Source organism: Zonotrichia albicollis, chromosome 2 (genome assembly GCF_047830755.1).
Source record: "Zonotrichia albicollis isolate bZonAlb1 chromosome 2, bZonAlb1.hap1, whole genome shotgun sequence".
Lineage (NCBI taxonomy): Eukaryota > Metazoa > Chordata > Aves > Passeriformes > Passerellidae > Zonotrichia > Zonotrichia albicollis.
In genome coordinates, this window is record NC_133820.1 from 3,022,193 (window position 1) to 3,044,310 (window position 22,118).

The 22,118-nt window shown below is 40.8% G+C and overlaps 1 protein-coding gene and 1 long non-coding RNA gene across 2 annotated transcripts; one reads left to right on the forward strand and one right to left on the reverse strand.

Annotated features, from left to right (window-relative positions):
* The first annotated feature begins 193 nt into the window (after window positions 1-193).
* On the forward strand, window positions 194-22,013 carry PROS1 (protein S). The gene is made up of 15 exons (XM_074531506.1): window positions 194-618; window positions 4,053-4,210; window positions 4,632-4,656; window positions 4,981-5,067; window positions 6,348-6,470; window positions 6,601-6,723; window positions 8,436-8,561; window positions 10,609-10,730; window positions 12,375-12,493; window positions 13,828-14,017; window positions 14,694-14,861; window positions 15,879-16,047; window positions 16,486-16,634; window positions 17,349-17,562; window positions 19,667-22,013. The coding sequence occupies exons 1-15, from the start codon at window positions 261-263 to the stop codon at window positions 19,810-19,812; spliced, it is 2,277 nt and encodes a 758-aa protein (XP_074387607.1). The 5' UTR covers window positions 194-260; the 3' UTR covers window positions 19,813-22,013.
* Window positions 2,167-6,243, reverse strand: LOC141726611 (uncharacterized). The gene is made up of 3 exons (XR_012577728.1): window positions 6,169-6,243; window positions 3,486-3,570; window positions 2,167-3,399 (listed from the first exon to the last, which is right to left on the reverse strand). It is a non-coding gene; the product is annotated as an uncharacterized LOC141726611 (long non-coding RNA).
* Window positions 22,014-22,118: the final 105 nt, after the last annotated feature.

The following is a 22,118-nucleotide window of genomic DNA, read 5'->3' on the forward strand; positions in this document are numbered from 1 at the left end:
CTCGGCGGCCGCGGGGACGCCGCACCAAACCCGTCACCCCGGGAGACGGCCGACGGCGGCCGGCGCGGGACACGCTTAATGGCGCGCACGCAGACGCTAAGAGGCGGTGCCGCTGCCGACCAATAGGAGGGGGCGGTTCGCCCGGTGCTGGCGGAGGATTAGCCAATCAGCCGCGAGGATGCGCGCCCCGGCCCCCCCGGGCTGTCCGGGAGTAAACACCGTAGCCGGGGCGGCCCCGCAGCCATGGGGGGCAATGGGCGATGCCCGCCCCGTCCTGCCCCGCTCCGCTCCCGCCGAGCGCCCTCCGCTCCCGCCGGGGATGCCCGCCGAGCCCGCCGTGTGCGGCCGCCGCCTCCGCGGGGCGGGCCAGGCGCGACCCGCCCGCGCCCCCGCGGCGCTGTCCCCGGCGCCCTGGTGACGCTCCCGCAGGGAGGGCAGCGCTGCCCGGCCCCGGCCCAGCCTCCCCCCGCCGCGCCGCCGCCCCTCCCTCCCGCCCCCGCAGCCTCGCCCGGCCCCGCAGAGCCGCAGCCGCGCAGTGCCGGCCGCCCCCGGGAGCGATGGGGCCGCGGTGCCTCCCGCTGCTGGCGCTCGCCATCGCCCTGGCCCAGGCGGCGACCTGTGAGTGAGGCGGGGCGGGGGACGCGGGGCCGGGTGCGGGGCGAGGGGCGCTCGGTGCCTGCAGCCCCTCGGTTCTCCCGGGGCTCGGGCCGTGTGTGGGGTTCGGCGCTCCCCGCAGCGGTTCCTGCGGGCCGGCCGAGCCGGGGCTCCGGGCTGATCTCGGCTCAGCCGCCCACGGGAAGGTGTCGGCACAGGGAGCTCGGCTCCCTTGCCAGGACAGCCCTCGGGAGATCGCGGTGTGCTCGGAAGAGTGGCTTTAGTGTGCAGTCCGGCAAGCCGCGCTCACCCTGCTTCTAAATTCAGACCTCTCAGGCTATGAGCTACGTGCTCTCACATACAGATAAAAAAGGAACAAAATAAAGCATTCCGTCTTTGACAAAAAAGACTTTGAGCGTAATAGTGGAAGAAGACAGTGTAGCTGAAAGCAGCAGAATTGCAGCTCAAAGTAAGCCTGTTTCTGACCTGTTTTACTAATGATTAAACTGGCAGAACGGAAACTGAATGTTTACTATTCTGCAGGGTGCTGGGGTATCTGGCTTGGGAAGGCAGCAGTGTCAAAAGATGAAAGTTCATTTTGTAATGTTTTTAACAGGTCCTAAAATAAACCTTCCAATAAATATTTCATAATGATCTTTTCTTCTGTTTTCATCACGTTTTTGGTTCAATTTATCTTCTCCACTGTGTATCTTGTCATTTTCCTTAAGAGCAGGAAATGAGCTGTCCTGCTCATCCAAAATTTCTGTGGTCCATATTTCCAGTTTCCTGTCCCTGGCTCTGAACAGTGCCAGGGATTTCTGGAATGGCAGGGGAGAAGAGGGGGAACAAGAGAAAACAGCTTAAAAATGCAGCTCATACTGTTCAATAATCATAAAGTTGTCTCTGCAAGCCTCAGTGCAGGTGGATTTGGTCAAACATCAGGTCAGGGACATATTTTGGAGAAAGTGCAGGTAAATATTAGTGTCCAATTTTATTTTGTTGGCTGCACAATGTCACTGAGGAGCTTTTCAGGATAGTCTTGTCACTGGAATTACAGAGCTGTGCAAACAAGATTTTCATTCAGTTTTATTCAAGTGCTTTCCTTGGCTGAGGTTTTAGGTAAGCAGCTCTAAGTTATGTTTAAGTGGCCCACTTTAAGCAGGTTTATGGTGACATCTGCATGACAGAACAGCTGTAAGAAACCACTGAATCTCATCCTCTCCCACAATTTATTTTTTCTTTTTTAGCAGCATTACTTTTAGATGCTTGGTAAGCATTCACTACACAGTGGCTGTGCACCACCTCTGGAAATTGTTAGGCTCTGGAGTTGCACAAGGTTTCAGTGATCACCGCATGAAGCAGCCCGAGTGCATTAAGGGTTAACTTGGTTTGGCAGGGTCAGAAAGGGGCTGGAGTTTCCTGTAATCAGACTGGCAGCAGTCAGGATTTTTTGTTTTTAATAAAGGTCCTATCATAATCTTTGTAATGAAAACACACATGAATAAATACACTGCTAATTCTGTGCATGGGGATTGAAATATTTGCACTGAAAAAACATGGAATTTGCTCTGAGTTACGTGTTTTATTTAAAGTCAGAAGTTACAGGAAATCAGCTTGGGAGAAGGATGAACTGCTCTGATGTAGGGAAAAATACTTGTTCCCATTGCTCCACTGTACTGAAAACATGAAGTAGAAAGTGTTACATCTGTTTGTACACAACTGAAAATTTCTTGTCTTTTATTTACTGTAAAACTGTGTGAAAATGACAATGATGTAGCTAAAGGTCAACATCTTTGTGGGGGGTAGAGATCTCCCATGGAAATAAACCCAGCAGCTATAATACACAATTCTCCTATTTCTGTTGTCACTCCTTTTGCCTCAGGACAGATGGTCTTTCTGCATCTTTTTTATCAGTGAGAAATAAAGCATTTAGTCTAATTAATTGAACTTATATCATTTCTAAACATCTTGCTTGTTTCTCTCTGAGGTAGAGGTGTGCTGTAAAACCTTGGAGGTGAGCTGTACCTCCACCTTATGCTCAGGAAATCTTATTTACAGCCTTACCAGGATGATTAGTTTTACCAGAATGAAAGCAAATAGATTAGTTTGTAGTTACAAGCTCAGCCCATGTCAGATTCACTCAGGAGGCTGTAACACAAAGGTTTCTTCAGGTCATTGCCCAACGTTGAAGCGCTTCAGAATGTTCCCTGTCACTCAGTAGAGGCCTTTAATGTGTTTGGGATGCTGTGGTTTTAGTTAGATGTTAAATCTGTCTCCTCTGATGCTCTGGGCCTCATTAGCTGCTCTTTCTAGTCAGCTTCTTTGAGTTTTTTCTTTCCTGTTAGTGCAGCGAAGCTGGGAGCTCTTCTCTGGCACTTGGTTATTCCTCTGCCTTTGAGGAATTGTCACAGGCAGTGCTGGATGGACTGTGTGTGCTTGAGTGGCTCATTTCTGTGGCGCTGGGATGAATATGCGCGGCCACCAGAGCTGGTGTGCGCTGCAGGTGTCAGCCCGCACACAGCTGGGCAGCTCTGACCGGTCAAGTTGAGCACAGGCTGAGGAAAGCAAAGTGTGGTGCTCTCCAGTCAACATCTGTCATCTGCACTCTTTCACCCAGTCAGCTGGACTTCTTCCAGCTGTGCTCATCCATTTTTCTCTTGATCACAAGCTATATTCCAAAAATGAAACCAGGCAGTCTAATTTAGAGGCTGTTCCTGGAGTGTTGTGTGCTCTGCAGAGAACATTGAAGCAGACATCTTCGATTTTTAGTGTCACTTCTCAATGGTCACCACTTGTTAAAAGTCACTAAAATGACAATAATCAGATACATGAATATTAAGTAATGACTCATGCTGGGTCTGAAACATAAAAGCTGGCTAGGATTGTTTTACCTTGTTAAATGTGGATGTATTTATAGATGGTCTGCCTTGATATTCCCAGGATAGCACTCTCACCTTTGTCTTGGTCTTCACTGTTCTGAAAAATAAAATGACATTTATGTTAATTACATATAACAGGTAGTCTAACTTTCTAAGACATAGTTTTGTTCTCACATAAATTTAATACGGTCAGAATATTTACTTGCAGATCACTGAAACTGGTAATATAATCAGCTTTTTTATCTAATTGTTGCTTACGTATCTCACTTTGTAATAACCATAATCTAGAAAAACGAATCTTGTCCTGAGTATGACGTGTAAATTATGCTTCAGGCATGGATGCTATTAGGGATAAATAGCACAGATTAAAATTTTTTAAAATCAGAAACAGCTCCCCCACATACAGAATCCTAGAATGTCATGCTCGCATTTTTCAAAACAACAGCAAGCATCAACTCCTGACTAAGCATTTAATTCAGAATTTTGTGTTAAGTTCTCACATCTGCTCAGTGTTCACAGCATTTTTCAGCTGTTGCAAAAAGAGATAAATAATAACTGATTTGCTTTGTTTCTCCCAAGTTTTACCCCAGCAGTATGCATCTCAGTTCCTGCTGAGGAAACGCCGGGCAAACTCTTTCATGGAAGAAAGTAAGAAGGGAAATCTAGAGAGAGAATGCATTGAAGAATTATGCAATAGGGAAGAAGCCAGGGAAATCTTTGAAAATAATCCTGAAACTGTAAGTATTTAATGAGTATCTATGACATACATAGCAGTTCTTTGCAGAGGGAAAGACAGAAGCACATGGAATTCACAGTTCCCAATAACAACACTGGGCAAGATCCTCCCATTTAAAGAGACAATTTTCAAAGTAGTTTTGACACTCAATTCATTTGCATTGCCTTCATTTTGCAAGTGTCCAACTCAGTGCAGTATTTTAATCTCTCCACTGAGTTTTGTGTGTATTAAATAATCTTCTGCTTTAGCCCAAACTACAGGCATATAGAAAACCAGGCCTATATTCTGTGACTCAAAGTAACTTTTTCTTCTTCTGCAGTTATAATACCAGTATACTTCAGAATATATTCAGTGATGTATTTTGCTGTCATTTTATCTACCTGAAATTTTTCTTAGCCTTTCTTTTTCTTTTCTTTCTGCAGGAATATTTTTATCCCAAATATTTAAGTAAGTACCAAAAATACCCCTAAACAACTGTAGTGTATGAGTCAGTGATGCTCTCCTTTGGCTAATACTGGTTTAGTTTTTCTGCCCCTAGCACTGGGATGATTTCCATGCTGATTATAGTGCAGACAATGTCCTGTGTGCTGAGATCCTCACAGAGGCACTGAAGGTTGGGCTGTCATCAGCTGTCCTTAACATGCCCAGACCAGTTTTGCAATTTAGGCTGTGAGAACAGGCTCTTTGAAGATGCCATGCAGCAAGTGGTGTAATTTCAGTGCAAATGAGTTGTTTGGACCCTGAGCTGATTGTGTGGCTTTGCATTTGCAGGCTGCCTTGCCTCCCATCGAGCAGGGGTGTTCAGGGTGACTGCAGTCACTCCAGACTCTCCAGCTGACCTGAGGGCTTGTGTCAAGGGTAAGTGCTGGTGTTGGAACACACAGTGGCTAAAAAGCAGTTCACAGAGACACAAAAAGAGACAAAAAACGGTATAACGCAGGCAAACTCAATAATCAAAACCAGAAATTGACCAAAAAATGTGAGGGGAGACAGGGCATTTCCAGAGAAAGCAGTTTAAGTGACTGCTTTTAACTTTATAAAGATAAAGGAACACAATTGACTGCAATACGGAAGGCAGGGTTCTTCTGCAAACAGAAGTGTCCTACACCAACCCAGCAATATTCCCCAGTTTGTCCTCTGTTCTCTACCACATATTTAACAGTTATGCCAAACCCTTTGCCTCTAGCAAGTCATGTTCTGTCAGGCAGAAGAAGAGCGTCTCTTGATAATTGCCATTTCTACCTCTGCTCTTTGGCCTGTAGTTACATTACCAGCTGTAAATTTCAAAATTTAAAAAAACAAAACAAAAAAATCATCCAAATATTATTTGGAACACAGTCATTGACTCCAATAAAAGGTCACAAAGCATGAAACTTGGGATGTTTCTGAAATGTTTGGTTTTTATGCCTATGCATTCACAGGTCCAGCATGAATTATGTTCTTTCTGGTAAATTCATAGGAAGACATTTTTACCTTATTTCCTACTGTCACAGTTTAAACATCTCTCTAAACCTCCTACAGCCTGGTTATATCAAAGCAACCTTTGGTTGAATAAGAATACTTATCCCTAACCATCTGACACTATTTTTATCATTGAAAGCAATGGAAGGCAAAAACAATCCTTAATAATTACACTGCACATGGTCATGGCTGAATATGTTTTCCAGATCAGTTTGTAATCATGCAATAAATTACCAGTTTCTCCGTCTGACCACTCTTGAACAGAGAAATTCAACTCTCTAATCTTGAATTCTTGAAACTTTGATCTTTCTAGTAAAATTTGTGGTAGTATGATGGGGGCAGAGCACTGTTCTTTAAAAACTGAAATACATATTTTAAATATAATAATAAAAAGTCTGGTCATATCTTGCAGGGATTACCTTAACAAGTAATTTGTCTTCTAGTTATTTTCTGCCTGAAAAAGAAGAAGTACTGGTGGCTTTGTATGTTCTCACTCACTTAAAAATTTTTGCTGACAGAATGAGTTGCAAGATTGTTGTGGGGATGCTTCATGTTATACATCAAGACTTTTCCTATTTCAAGACCTGGAGGAAGAGAAGAAAGAAGAAATACTAAAGTGATTGTTGAGGAGAAATAACCCCAAATAACAAGGATTTTCCATGTTTTCCATCCCACAGAAATTTCAAACCAGTGCAGCCCCCTGCCATGCCATAAGGATGGATATAAGGATTGCATAGATGGACAAGCCAAGTATACCTGTGTCTGTAAAGCAGGGTGGAGAGGAGAGAACTGTGAGGAAGGTACAGTCTTCAATTTCATGGCATGCTGGTTCTCAGAAGCACAACTACATTTCTACTGTTGAATAGTACTTGCAGCTGGTCAGTTGATGCCCTCCTGTCAGCAGAGAGTTTGATTCCCTTTTCTTTATAGACATAAATGAATGTGAAGACTTCAATGGAGGCTGCAGCCAGCGCTGTTCCAATTTCCCTGGGAGCTTCCGTTGCCTGTGTGAAGATGGCTACTTCATGCATTCCAACAAAAGGGATTGTGGAGGTAGGGAGACCTCAGGAGAACATCTTTCCATGCCACCACAGTGCCTGCTGACCTGAGAGAGGGAAAGGTTTGATCTAATAATTCCATAAATGCTCTTGCCTTGCCTCTGAAAGATCCTGTCCTGGTTTGGTTTGGCTGCTCATTCCTTACACACTGCATGCATTTGGGCAGCCAAATAATGAACCAGATTAAGAAGCAAGGAAAGAAAGAGGGAATGGCTATAGATGAGATTCTGCTTCATTACTGGAGCTCCATAAAGCTCATTTTGGTCTCACACCAGTTTCACATATCCTTTAAGTGCCCTGAAACAGAAATCTCAAGTGATACAAATAGCTGATATTGTTACTGTAGAAATTCTCTGTGGTAAATTCGATTTAGGCTAAATCACTCCTAATTAGCCATGCTGCTCTTTCTGCAGTTTGAAGTTCATTGGGGAAGAAACTATTAATGAATCCAAAAAATCTCTTAATGGAGAGAAAGATTTTTCTTTGATTCACCCAGCATAATTTTTTCTGTGCATGCTTGTGTCTACTGTTGGCCACAGTCTACATGCTTCATTCCATTCCAAATAAATACTGTGTATTGACATAATTAGCAGTTCTTACTGCATTTTTAGAAAAAATTACAACTTCGTTCCATTTTAATGGAACAACAGTTTTGGATGATGTCAGATTTTTCTTTTGTCCAAAGACATGCCAGAATGACAGAAGTCTGTGGGTTTATGAAAAATGGCAAGCAGATAAATTTGTTAGAACTTCTGTAATTCTTGGAAAATCTGGTTAAGAAGTTATCAAAGATAAAAATAGACTAATATACCTTAGTGCCTTCAGTGTTAGTTTAATCATTTGATAAACTGCACGTCAAGTATTTTATTACATGCAACTATAGAGTTAAAGAACCAGGAATTTGGAATACACTTATTAACTATAGAAGAGTAGTCTGAATTCAGGGCAGCTTTGACTTACTGCAGTTCCAGGACTCCAGGCAAGCCAGTGGCAGAATCCCCTGTGCAGCACCATTTCCACAACTGCTACAAAACTACAGAGAAACCAGAATTATCCCTGCATCCATGATTGGGAGTGAAGTGCTGCCAGGGATCTGATATTTTTCTGTCTCAAAGACACTTAGTAAGATTGATACTATACCCTGAATCCCACTGTCACATCTGCATTGGGAAAATGACATTGACAAATTGAAAACAAGACAGAAGATAGACACTAAAATGGTTTGAGGGATAGAGAGAGACAGTGAGGGACTTGAACACCTCTCAGAATAGCCAGTTAAAAGAAAACTGACATGAACTGATTGTAGCATGGAAGAACCGCTGATTGCATTATCTCTTGTCTTTCTGGGTGTATCTTTCTAAGATGGAATTTTCCTATGCAGTCTGGTTTAGGTTATGGGAAATCTGTAGCCTGTTTCTCTCTCTGCTTTCCTAGGCCTGCATCTCTTTCCCTGTTACTCACAGAAGGCATGAAGGGATGGGAAAGATATGCAGGCAGACAATTTTTTCACTGGGGGCATGCAGAAGTGTTTTTTACAGCCCTCTGGAAATCTTCCTGGCTGTAGCTCTAGTCTGCTGTGAGAGCATAGTAGAGCTACCAAGAAATTTTGCCAACCTCACGCAGTTCGCACAGTGTTGGATAAGGTTGGGAAGAAAAATGGTGTGCAAGAGAGGGAGTTGTTTTTTAATAACTTGTTTGTGTTTCTAGATATAAATGAATGTGTGCTACATCCAAACATCTGTGGGACAGCCACCTGTAAAAACACCCAGGGGAAATATGAGTGTGAATGTCCAGAAGGCTACACATACAATTCAACTTCCAAGAACTGTGAAGGTGGGTCTTTGCTCCAGCTCCCCCTTTTTCATATCTTTCATCTTCCCCTTCCCTCTTCCTTTTTTAATCCACTTCTATACCAAACTCAGCTCCTCATCTAGCAGTGCATTTCTGAATCTTCATATTCTTTATTAAATTAATTGTTGTCAAGCTGTATTCCATGACAGCATGGCAGTTCTCTAAAGTTTTTTTTTTAATTTTTTTATAAAGATCTCAAATGTCAAATAAAACTATTCCTAAATACCCAGAGAAAGAACTGTGAAAAAAAGGAGCTGCTCCAAAAGATTTTTTTCCTGAACTGACAATCTGGAAAAAAAAAATTACAAAGTTCTGTAACAATTATAGCAAAGCTGAGAAGTATTGATAGCTTGCAGTGAAGTAGCAAGAAGACACTCATATAAAGACCATAACTTCTACAGCATTGAAAGTGTTTGCATATTTGTCTTAGAATATGTTCTATTTCTTTGTGCTTGTTAAAGCTGCTGTTTACTGCACATCAGAAGTTAAATTTCAGTTGTAAACAGATATAAAAGCTCTTAGATTTCTACAATGAAGAGGAATCTTCTACACTGTCAGTTTAAGGAAAATCTTATCAGTGACACTTTTTTTTTAATTTTAAAAGCTGCCTTATATTGCTGGACAGAAGGACACAAAGGCAGCTGCCTGATGGCCACGAATCTTTTGCTCCATGGCTTTTCCTGCAGGTCTTTTGTGCCAAAGCTCTGCACAGTGGCAGTGTTTACATATCCAGGTGTCAGCTCTTTGTCCAGTTACCATGGAATTAAATCACTACTGACAATTTTCTGTTCCTGCATGCACCAAAGTGAGAAAAACTTCACAGTAATTAATTTTTACTCCTCTTAGGGTTTCCTTCAGATTAATCCAATTTGATGCAGCCCATGTAAGTGTTGTGTTTCTACTGGGACATGGATTCAGGAGGTTGCAAGATGACAACATTCCAACAGGGAAAGTCTTACCTCCCTAGCAGGAGGATTATGCTGCTAAGCTGTTAGACCTTGTTGTAACCACATTAAATGAGTCACCAAATCCTGTCTAAGGACAGGATTGTGCAGCCTGACAGGAATGTAGCCTCACAGAAATACTAAGTGACATGAGCTTTTCATTGTCATATTGCTTGTAGGTGGCTAAACTCAATTATGCTTATTAGGAAAATTGAATTTACATACATTTATGCACAGCTATCTCTATGATGGCAAATATATTAGACTGAAGAACAGAACAGGGTTTGTTACATTTTTCATTACCTCTCTACCTCCAAGCAACTGCCAAAAAAAAAAAGTATTTTAGTCCTCAAAACCTCCATATTTAAATGCATACATTGGTACAAAATTTTTTCTTTCCACTAGAAAAAATATTGGTTTCAGAATAAATGTTGCAGTTGCTGTAATCTGAAACCCAAATCACCCTCATTGAGGACTCTTGTCAAGGAGAGATTTTGTTTCTATATTAGAAATGTAAAATTTACATTGGCTGTTTTTAACAGCCTTTTATTTCTAAATTGCTTATTTTACACAACCTACTAAATAAAAAAAATGAAATTCTTTTATTGATTTAGCTTAAATCAGCTCAAATCACACTGTTCTTCTCCACAAGTAGATGCTATCTGAACCTTAGGCATTATGAGATTATTCTATGTTATTTTAAAAGGTATTTTGCCCTGAGATTATTTGGGGTTTATAGTAATAAAGCACATTCTTTCTTCACATGTTTTCCCTATATACTTTTAATAATCTGAGCTCTTATCATGTCTTACAAGGAAAGCAGATGATCTGACCCAGAATGGGATTTGTTACCATCTGTGGTAGCAATTTATGATATCTCTCACTATTCAGCCACCTTGTGCCTCAGAAATCAGACCAAATTGTCTCCAGCTCTGCCCTCCAGGCCTCTATCAGATTACTAAATCACCTTTTGGATTAATATTATTCCAGAGAACCTCTCTTATCTGTTAGTCTACTAATTTGTGTTAGTTTTCAGTCTGTGCCATGAAAAAAAAAAATCTTCTGTCTGCTTTGATTCCCCCTAGATATTGATGAATGTGCTGAAAATATTTGTGCTCAACTCTGTGTGAACTCACCAGGAAGTTACAGCTGCTATTGTGATGGCAAGAAAGGGTTCAAGCTCTCTAAGGACATGAAGAATTGTGAGGTAAAAGTGTGCTATGTAAAATTCCATGTGGAAAATCACAAAGTTTGGTATTTCTTGATGAGAGGATAACTTAGATTAAGGAAAATAGGAAGCTATTTGAGAACTGATTAAAAATTCCTGAGAAAATTGGGGATTCTGATCTATGGTTTGGCTCACAAAGCAGCAGGGATTTGGATGCCATTCCGTTCATGCATGCTCATTTACAGGAGTCCTGTCAAAAGCAGCTTGCTTTAGCCAGGCATCTTTATTCCCTGCTGCTTCCAAAATAAGCCTCAGCTTTCTCCTATCAAACAACTAATTCCTGCTCAGCCCACTCAGAGACAGAATGTTCCTTTTGTCCATATGTTCCCAAGTTTTCCTTAGGCTGTGCAAAAGTTTTCACTCACTGTTTCAGAATTATTCTGTTTGGCTTGAAAAACCCTGGATTGTTTTCCACAGTTCTCATCTGCCACAGCTTAAGGAAAAGCACTCAGTAATAGTTGCCAGTTGGAGAACATCTTGCAGCCAAAATGGGCTGCTCTTGATCAGTTTCAAAACTTACACTTCTTAGGAGCAGAAAGTTTGAAACTCCAGAGAACTGGGATTCAAGGATTGAAGTCCAAGGATTTTTTTTGTAAGTGGCTCTCTGTATACTTTGAAAAGTTCAGGCAGTCTGAGATGTCATATGAAGTGAGCTCAGATAACTGCCAACAATAAAACACTTCTAACAACAATAAAACACTTCCAACAGAGTATAACAAAATTTGGCTTAAACTGCAGGAACAAGATCTGACACAAGTTACGGGATCTGTGTATTAGGGCTTGTTTCTACTTTCTGAAATTTAATGAACAGCACTTGGCAGTTAATCTGTTTTATTCTGCTCATCCTTGAAATGGTGAGATGCAATGAGGCTGGAAGATGCTCTTATTTTCACTACTGTTGTTCAGCAGTGATTAATTCTCTATCTGAAAGTTAGTTTCATGCCTTTTAATTGGGGAAAAAAGTTCAGTCAGCTGAAAATACATTCAATCCAAAGACTAGTGACGCCAGCAGCCATAAAATGAAGTAGCCATAAAATTCAAGGAGAGCACCTGTACATTTAATGGAACTGCTGCATCAGGCATAGCAAAGTCAGAATAGAAGACAGTCATGGAGTGTTTTGAGGGATTCAAATTTGATCAAAGAGGCTTTGAGGCTTCTACTTGTCCATAAGCACCGTGATTCTGTAATTTCTCTTTAACAAAGTCAGGTACAGCTCTTGTCTGTTCCCTTCTAACACCTGAGCAGGTTTATGTTCTGCAGAACTTTAATAACAGAGCTTGGTAGCTCCCTAGAAGGTGAGTGTCTTATATCCCTGGTGAAAGAAAAGTGCTTGATGGAAGATTGGAATTCTTAATTCAAAAACTAAGTATTTAAATATTAGTTTCAATCCACCAGAACTGTGCGTCAACCTGGATTATCCTCCAGCAGTTTAAATAAGGGATGTTTCAAACAAAAGCAGAACCACACCATTTCATTTGTACATAGGTATTCAAGTTAAAAAAAACCCCAAACCCAGAGGTTAGCTATTACTTTAAAAATAAAAAAGGCTAGCAGACAACAACAGGAGTTGCTTCATAAGCTATCACAATGCATTACAGCTTTTTTTTCTTTACTATTTTCAGTCTGTTACTGAGTGTATCCCACTGAATCTTGAAAAGAATTATCAACTGCTTTACCTGGCAGAGCAATTTATAGGAATTCCTGTTCTCTACTTAAAGTTCAAACTGCCAAATGTCACAAGGTAAGCATTTGCTATTGATAAAAGCATGCATTGGAATGACAGACATTTGTTTCCGTTAATTTTCTGAGGGTTTAGGAAGAATGTGTTGCATGCTTAAATTATATCACCATCTCCCCCTTGGATAAGATACCTTTACATCATGGATGAATGAATAAACAGGAAGGCATTTAGAATTATCAACATAAAATTCAGAAGTTAAATTAAAATAGTTACAGTATGGCTTCCAGTTTTATATGGGAATGGCCACAGTCAAGCCATTGCCCCCTGCCCCTCCCTGGGCTTCCTCTCACACACAGAGTGTCCCAAGGACACTCACAGAGCCCAGTACCTTGTCTGGCACCAGCTGGATGATTTTCTTTACAGCTGTCAGAGCGATTGCCCTTGGCACTGACCCCTTTATTGCTCTTGGACCTCTTTGCTGCAGCAGCAGAAATTGCAGCGTTCCCTGACTTAGTGACCAAGCAGCTGGAAGGTAACAGCAGCAGCAGCTGTGGAGCTGGTGATCCCCAGAGCCTCAGAACCCTACAGATGGACATAAATACTGAGCACTCTGCCCTCTGCCGCTGTTCCAAGTTGACCGGGCACTGATGCTGCCCTGGAAGAGCTTTCAGAGATGATAAATGTTTGAAGATAATACAGAGCGGCTTTGGGTGCGTCTGGCGAGGGACAGCCCCATCTAGGGGACACAGAGCAGCACTGCGAGGGACAGCGACCCAGTTCTGAGTTAGAGCGGCCTTGGCAAACCCCACCTTCCAAACGCTTTGCTTTCACCCTTAATCTGTTTTGTCTAGTCCCAGAAACCGGTTTTTACTCTACTTCTACTTTCCTCTACTGCACAGTAAATCCTAACTTTGCTACACACAAAGACTCAACCTAGATCCAGCCAAAAAATCCTCAAATGAGAGAATGAGCAAATTTCTAGGTTATAATTCTTTCAGGACAACACTTGGCAACCCAGCTGTACTGAAGCACATCATAAATCTTCTATTTTGTCTGCATCACATCCATAAAAAATGCAATAGGGATATTACATCTCTCTTCTTGCTCAGGGGACTGGGATATCCTTCACAAGTGAAGGTCAGAGTGAATTTGGGAGCTGCACCAAGGTTGTTTCAAATCCCAGGTCAAGGTGTTAACCTGGAAACTTCCCACTGGATTTGAGTGAACAAGGCTTATGTTCCATCCTGTGCAAAAAAATCACAACTGCTCAGATATAGAAACACCAAAAGTTATTATCTCTGAACCTTTCTCTAACCCTACTAATGAGTTATCCTAGGCTGTACAATATTTCACCTTGCCTGTGTTCTTATTAAGATTCCTTCTTCACAACTCAGATTTACAGCAGAGTTTGATTTCCGGACGTACGACGCAGAGGGGGTGATCCTGTATGCAGAATCCCTGGACAGCTCAGCCTGGATCTTGCTTGCTCTTAGGGATGGAAAGATTGAGATCCAATTCAAGAATGAGTTTGGAACAAAAGTCACCAGCGGAGGCAAGGCCATTAATGATGGACTGTGGCATATAGTAAGTTCGATTTCCTTCTCCCACTCATTTCCTTTTACTCACTGTGGGAGGATGCTGATAAATAAAGGAGGGAGAAACTGAGCTAAACTAAACTACTAAAAGGCTTAAAATGGTGCACTCAAACCCCAGGTTTAAAAACCAGCCAAGAAATGCACAGGCATGCCTTGCATCAGGAAATTCTGCTACCTTTTAACAATCAAAGAGAAGATAATTACCTCTAGCTATCAACATAGCAATTATTAATTTTAAACATGAAAAGGAAAGTGGCAGGATATTCAAAACTGTGATTGCATGGTCAAGTGCACAGCTATTGGATACTTTGTGTTTAGAGCAAGTTTTACATCTTCTAGACCAAAAATTCATCTTGCTTTTTAAGCCTTTACAGCTGAGATGAAAAGCCTTTCTCACACAATCTATAGAGCACATCAAATTTGTAATGTCAGTTAGATTTTGTTTGTTACCCTCCTGTGTATGTCCCTAGATATGGGCAGCTGTCCCGCATCAAGTTTAAATACAATTTGAATAGTGACTGTACTAAAAGTATTTTACAAGGTTTGAAGAAAAATTAGTCATGCTTCATAGGGCTTATGTAATTATTAAAAAATATATTTTAAAATTTTAATATAGTCTACATTTCCATATGTGTGTATATGTAATTATTTGCATTTTATTCCAGGTATCAGTTGAAGAATTAGAACACAGCATCAGTGTAAAAATAGCTAAAGAGGCTGTGATGAGTATTAACAGCCCAGGAACTCTGTTTAAACAATCCCAGGGTTTCTTGGAAACCAAGGTGTACATTGCAGGATTGCCTCGCAGGGTGGGCGGTGCTCTTGTTAAACAGGTAATTAAATAATGAGACTAATTTTGATTGATCGTGCTCTGTTCAGTTGTTTACTCCTGGAAGGCACAGAAGAAGCAAGCCTGGCATGGAACCCATTTAGAAAATGAAAATGTGGTTATTAAACCACTGTTTTGAAAATAAACATATGTGAACCTTTTCAGTCTGCCTTCAGTAAGGCTTTACTTGTAAAAACACAGCACTTCTGCTCTAATCTTTAAAGATTCTGTAGCCTGTTTCCTAATATGGCTTTAAGATTCCCTAAATCACACCACTGCTGCTGCTGAGAGTGCATTTCAGGGTGATTCATGTCCTGCTCCCGGCTTTTGCTAAGCTCTAAATGAGTGCAGCATTCAGTGTGCAGGCAGCACAGCGAGCTTTCGTTTTTACAAGGTTTTACAGCAGCCCAGGCTGGACAAGGCCCATGATTCTTTCAGTCTCCCAGCCTCCAGAATGGCTACAGTCTAATAGTTGCAACTGTCTTCTTTACAGTCCTGGAGCCTTCAAACTAATTGGCAATCTCAACAGAGAGTTTAGATTAAAAAAAAAAAAAAAAATTAAAAAAAATCAATTTTGCTCAAAAGCAAAGCAGAGAAAAAACCATGGAACAATGCAATAGCATCCCTTTATCCAATAGAAAACAATTCCAGACATTTCTTTGTACTTTGGTATAAAGCTTTGGACAAGGAACATTGCTAGCGATCATTTTCTTTCAGCTACAGAAAATCTGCTGCCCTTTTGTCTAGGTCACAACACAAGCTTTAAAAGTAGAAGCAATCTCTTGTTGTCCAGATCCCTGGCAGCAAAGCGGGAAAAGCTAAACCATAAATACCTTTTAAAGGCTGAGGTACCAAATGCCTGCCACTTGGTTTTCTCCCAGCATCACTGCTGTAACCTATAGCATTGTTAACATTGGTATTGCCTACATGGAAATAAGCTAATATGAAACATAATGCCTCATTATTGACTTTTTATACCAAACTTTGGGCTCAAACCCCCAATGCTGTCATTCTGCTGTAGATAAACCCTCGTCTAGATGGTTGTATCCGGGCTTGGAACTTGATGAACCAGGGACATTCAGGAGTAAATGAAGTTATTCAAGAAAAACAAAGCAAACACTGTTTAGTATCAGTGGGGAGAGGATCCTTCTACCCTGGCACTGGAATGGCAGCATTCCAGATAAACTATAGTAAGTATTTTTCTATTCCTGTGTTTTTTGTTGGACTGAGTGATGAAAATTTAAAAGAAAGAAAATAAAAAAAGGCACACAAACTAAGCTATACACTTCTGCTTTCACCAGTGATTCCCTTAACTTCTGTTAGGAGTCTGCTTGAATGAGGATTTTGATCACAGTAGTGTCATGTGTTCACTTTCTGGAGTGCTTTACATTCAGCAGTTTATTTGCCAAGGTTGGCCTCTATTGAAGATCCAGGATTAAAAGTTAGTTGGGTTGGTTATTTTTTTATCTGCTTGCATTTCTTTAGAATTACAGTTCTTTCCATAAGTTTAAAAATTTAGTACTAATTTTTCCACAGTAGGGAGGAGATTTAAATACTAATTTTTAACCCCATATTAATTTTTCATCAGCAGGTGGATTTACTAATTTCAATTGTTCTCTTTAAAACAGATAATCTTGACAGTGCTGAAGATTGGCTAATAAATGTGACTCTGAGTATTCGCCCATCCACAGACACTGGCGTTATGTTTGCCTTGGTTTCTAATGAAACAGTGCCTCTTGCCTTGTCCATAGTGGACTCTAACTCCTCTGACTCACAGGTGATCTTACAATTCTCCTAGCAGCTGCCAGGTGGAAAATCAAGCTAAAAAAAAGCTACTCACACACTTGCAGTGCAGCTGGTAGCCTCAGTATTGTGAAAATTAGATTGTGTAATAATGTGCAGAAAATATCTGTCTATTAATGATTGCTGCAGCAGTGACTAAGCACTAATCACTCATGCCAGGGAGATTACATTATGCAGTCTGAGCTCAGATCCACCCCATCATGTTTTCCTTAACTTTTCCTTCCAAATGCACAAAGCAGAAAGGGAACTATGACAGCAGTGTATCCAGCAAGATCATTATCTTAGTTCCAAATTATAAACTGATTTTGTTGTCCTTAAGTTTCCATTTATATCCTTCTACATCTGCCATCCCAAGCTAGAGCATAACTATACACCATGGTTAATCCAGTTTTTTTTCCTCCAAATAAAAACCTGTAGTGAACACTTGGGTACCTTCAAAACTGTAGGTGAAACAGGATTTCACCTCAGAACTGTAGCCAAAGTTGTTCCCTGTAAAAGATTCTCATGTACAAATTTAAGAATGGCATTCATCATCAGAAGTGATGGTTACACATCAGCTTTTCCAGCTGAAGGTATCAGTATTTCATATTTTCTTCTACTTGCAAATACAAAGTGCACTAAAACCAAGTATAATGATTAATTAAAGTTGCATGTGACATCTTTGGTGATCTACCATTCTTCCATCTAGAAAATCACTGTGACCATTGGGAACAGCATTGTTGCACAGCTGGAATCAAAGAAATTATGCACCCCCAGAAGAGTACAGGTTGGACTTCTAGTGACCAAACAGGAGCTTGAACTGGCTGTTGATTCACACACTGACAGAAGCAACTCTGAGCATCTCTCAACTCTGCATCAAGCAATGATGGCAAATGTTGTCACCTACCTGGGTGGCCTGCCAGGTGAGACCTGTTTCTATTCATTAATGTCATTATTTCTACAAGCCTGGTTGTATTCAGCCTTACCCATGCTAGTTAAAGTCTACAATTATTTAAAAAAAAAAAAAGGTTTTTTTCCCCTCAAGTGCCTCTTGTCTCCTCCAGTCATTCCAGCTTTGGAGGCAGCCAGCTTTTTAATAGTAGCATTATTTGGACATTAAGACATGGCTCTCTAGAGGTTTCAATTTGGAAAATATCTTGATTTTTGAGTTGGGTGAGCATTGCACGTTTCTGAAATGCCACCATCTGGCACAGCTGAGGAACTGCATCAAAAATGTAAGAAAAGCAGGCATTTGTAAATAATCCAAGTGTCAGAAGTGCAGAAGGGGAAGTCAGGAATATGGTTTCAACAATTAAGCTCAGAGCAGAGATGACAGGTAATCTTTATGAGACAGAGAATGTGTTGAAACACCAAATGCTTAGTTCAAAGCAAGCTTCAAGTTAACATTATTGAAACATAATGTCAACATTATGTCCTTATCACAAGGATTATTTGGCCCAGGAAGTGTGCACATACTTCTGTATAAATAATTTTACTTCAGGCTGAATCAAGAAGAAAAAGAGCATCGCCCTAGGTGAGAAATAGTCAAAACCTGAATTAAAACTTGACAATTTCTAGAGGAAAGGTGCCATGGTTACAGTATTGCTACTTGTAGAGCTTTTCTATGTCCTGTTATTATTTCATGGTGAATGAACCACAATTTCTAAGAAAATGCTACAAATTTGACTGACATGTCTTGAATTGACAAGGAATGAGTCAGTATTTACTTAGTAGAGGTGAGTCAGCAGTTTAACAGAGCCACAGTAACTAAGATTCCAGTCATTTCTTGGACCTCTTCATCTTTGTGATGCTTAAATGATTCTTTTTTAGTACTGCCAGCCACAGAGAAATCAACATCTTGAGAATGAAGAGCTTTGCATTATTCAGGCATCTCAAAGAAAGAAGAAGCAAGTGTTGGTTAATTGCTGCTCCTTAATCTCAGTTTTCTGTCATCTCTGTTTTTAAGTTTTAAAAGCTATTTTAAACATCCAAATTAGCACAATAAAACAAACAAACAAAACCCCCAAAAACCAAGCCTCTGTATTCAAAACCCCCTGCATTTTATGAAGGCCATAAGTCCCTGTTTTTAATACCCCTTTCTACAAACTAGTAACAGTGGTGGGAGTATTCCCCTGTTACTTCAGCACAACCAGTGCAGGTTAAATGAAACTTCCATGGTTCTGTGACAGCAGTGTTTTCCTCACTGGGGGAAAAAAGCAGAAGGGAACAATTCTACAGGACTCCACAATACCTCAGCTTACAGCAAAATAAAAATCAGGAGAAAACAGCGTTTCTTGTTCCTAAGGTAACAACATCTATCTCCTAAGGAGGGATAGGGTGATTAACCTGCAAAAACAGAGGGTGCTTTTCAGATCAGCTCCTAGTCATCCTCATTCTAATTGCTGAAGGTTCTTGCATCCCTTAGGTCTACCTTGTAAGAAGCCACTTGTACCCTAAGACTTGTGCTTAACATATTGTTTCCTGCAAACATATCCATGATCTGATGCTGCCCTAAGCCAAACAATACCTAAACGAGCAGCAGATAAAGTGAGTCTTTCACAGAGAATTCACTTGGAAGCAGCAGTGAGGAAGCAGGAAAATGTGTGAAGTTCCCAGGGGTGCCCAAGTGAGAAGCTGCAGATTTAAATCTAGAGTAGCTTCCTGGCAGAAGCAGGACAGTTCTTTGTGTGACCTCTAAGCCCAGAAACAGCTGTTTGTAGCTCAGGGCAGGAACAGTGGGCTCCAGGAAACAATCTCTTGTTAATACAGGAAAAGCTACTATGGAAAACATTCCTGGAGTCCATTTTCTGGATGCATATTTAACATTTTTCTGGCCTTTCTCAGCTTTGCTGACTTGATCTTGATCTTAAGGGAGAAGAACTCAAGTGTTTCCTGCCAAACTGCTCCTTTTCTCCCATGACTGAATAATGGATGGGGAGTGGAGTATTCCCCATGTTTTGACTGACCTGAAGAATCCATAGGAACTTGCATGCCTTGGCCTAATGACCTGCATGTGTTTCTGTGCAGATGTTCCTCTGGGTGCTACACCAGTGACTGCTTTCTATAATGGCTGCATGGAGGTGAAGGTCAACAACAGACAGCTGGATCTGGATGAAGCCATTTCCAAACACAACGACATCAGATCTCACTCGTGCCCACTGATCATGCAGTAACTGTTCAGATCTTAATTTAACTTTTTTCTCTTTCAGATGTAATTTGTGTAATTAGTCTCATGCCATAATGGAGCTTGCATTGTTCCATGCAAGATGTGCCAGGGAAATAAGCAGCAGTGTGGTTTTCTCCCTTTCAATATAGAATGGAGGGAAAAAACTGTCCCTGTTCAGCTGGAAAGAGACAATCAAGATCAAAATTTTGTAAAACATTCTTTTCTATATCAGTGGGAAATCTTAAAGCTAGATTTATCTTTCGTGTTCATGCTATGTCCTTTGACATATTTAGCTTGGACAGAAAGTTTAGGAATTTCTGTTTAGAAAGAATTTTACATCTTCTATTTCATATATCAGCACAAAGATACAAGTTGCAAATAATTATAATGTATTCGAATCTAAATGAAACCAGACTTACTTAACTTTTTCAAGCATAACATGCAAAGAAAAATCCCTACAGGTTTTGTAATATGTGCTTTTGGTAAAGGAAAAAATATCCTGGAATCTATAGCCCAAACTCTCTGTGAATATGTTTACAGGTTGTATCTATGGTGGTAAAGCAACTTCAAAATGGAGGTGTTTCTTTAACTAGCTCAGTTTTTGAAAACAGTTTTGGTAATACTGGACCAGCTTTAATTTTTCTATCTTTAGAACCTAGCTTTAGAGTTTGAAAAGAGTTCTGGATCAGGTCAGGTCATTTACTTTCAAAGTGGGCTAAAAAACACCCTAGGCAATTTTGAAAAACAGAGGAAATGGCTTGAAGGAAGGAGCTCTGCATCTCAGGACATCCATCTGGAATTTGCTGAGTAAAACCAAGGAATTGCAGCAAATACTTCTTCCATCAAACCTAGCACTGTTCAACATAAGCACAGTCTGATGATCCATCATATTCCCTTTATTTAGGGTAACCTTGCCTTCAGAGAGCTCCAGAACAGATTTATTTGTGAGCCCTGCTGCCATTGAAAGCCTGAATTTTGCCAGTAACCTCAGAATGTAAAGCCATATTCTGCTCAGCCAACTTTAATAAACCAACAGGTAATTAGAAAAGTATTGCTTTCCTCAGGTGTGCTGATTTCGAGCATTTCCAATATTCCTTTAACATCCTTTGAGTGTTCTTTCCACTTCCAAGCTCATTTTCACAGCACCAGAAGCCTCCCTGTGCAGCTCACCTGGTGGTTTTGTTAACCCCAAACCAAATAAATTGCAAGAGAATTGCTGTGAGGTACAAATATATCCTCTCATCCATCAAGCATGGACATTTATCTGCCAGCATTGCTGACCCCAGCTCTGCTGTCCTCACTTCAGACACTGAAGTGGAAGTCCAGAAGGATGGATTGTGACAATATTCATTTGGAGGACTGCCTTTCTCCAGGGATATTCTGAGTGACATCAGAGAGGTTTTTACAGTGTTAAATGCAGGGGTCAGTGCAGATCTGAGCCCTCTCTCAGTGTTATTATTGCTTTGGCTGAACTTATTGCTAACTTCACTTCCCACTTGGGTAGTGCAATGCAGGATTTGCTCCCAGCTTCCACCCAGTACAGCCCAGCAAGAAGCTGACTCCCAGGGGCTCATTGCCATTAATACAAGGCCATTTTTCTGAGATGGCATGGAAAACGAGCTTGGAATTCTGACTCCAAGGAGGGGGAATCCTTTCCTGCAGTCACCCTTCCCTGCTCTTCCACCATACCAGCACACACACTCTGCCTGCAGGTGTTAGTTGGAGAATAACTTGACTGAAACAAGCAGGTTTGGCATGCAAGGCAGAGCTGAATTGAGACTTTTGACATCATATAAACACATGATCACTTTATTTATGATATCTCTGTGGCACCCATTAATCTTGGAAAGCCCGTGGGTCAGACTCTGCCTCATGCAACAAGCACAGAAAGTAAGAGATGAGGAACACAAAAGCAAAGTGTCATCAATGTTCTAAATGCTTCTGGCCTGCAGGAACAGAAGAAAAGGTTTTTTGCTGTTGTTTTCTAAAGATTTTCTTAGGTTTTGTTTGTTTAAATGTAATAAATTGTATAGAAATGAAAGGAAAAACCAATCACTTTGTCACACAGACACTATTTCTCTTTGTTTTCATGGAATAATACTTCCAGGTTTTGTAGTTAATAATGAAACCTCTGCACTTCTTTTTTAATGTAAAAGTGCCTCCCTATTGTAAGAATTAAATAAAGCAGCATTTGCAAGTTTCTTTTCATTTGAAGTTGTATTTGCATATTTTTGTTCATTTTTGCTGTGCAAGGCTTGTTATAGTGGTCTAATGCCTTACTCAGGAGATTGTGATCACCTTCAGCATCAAAGA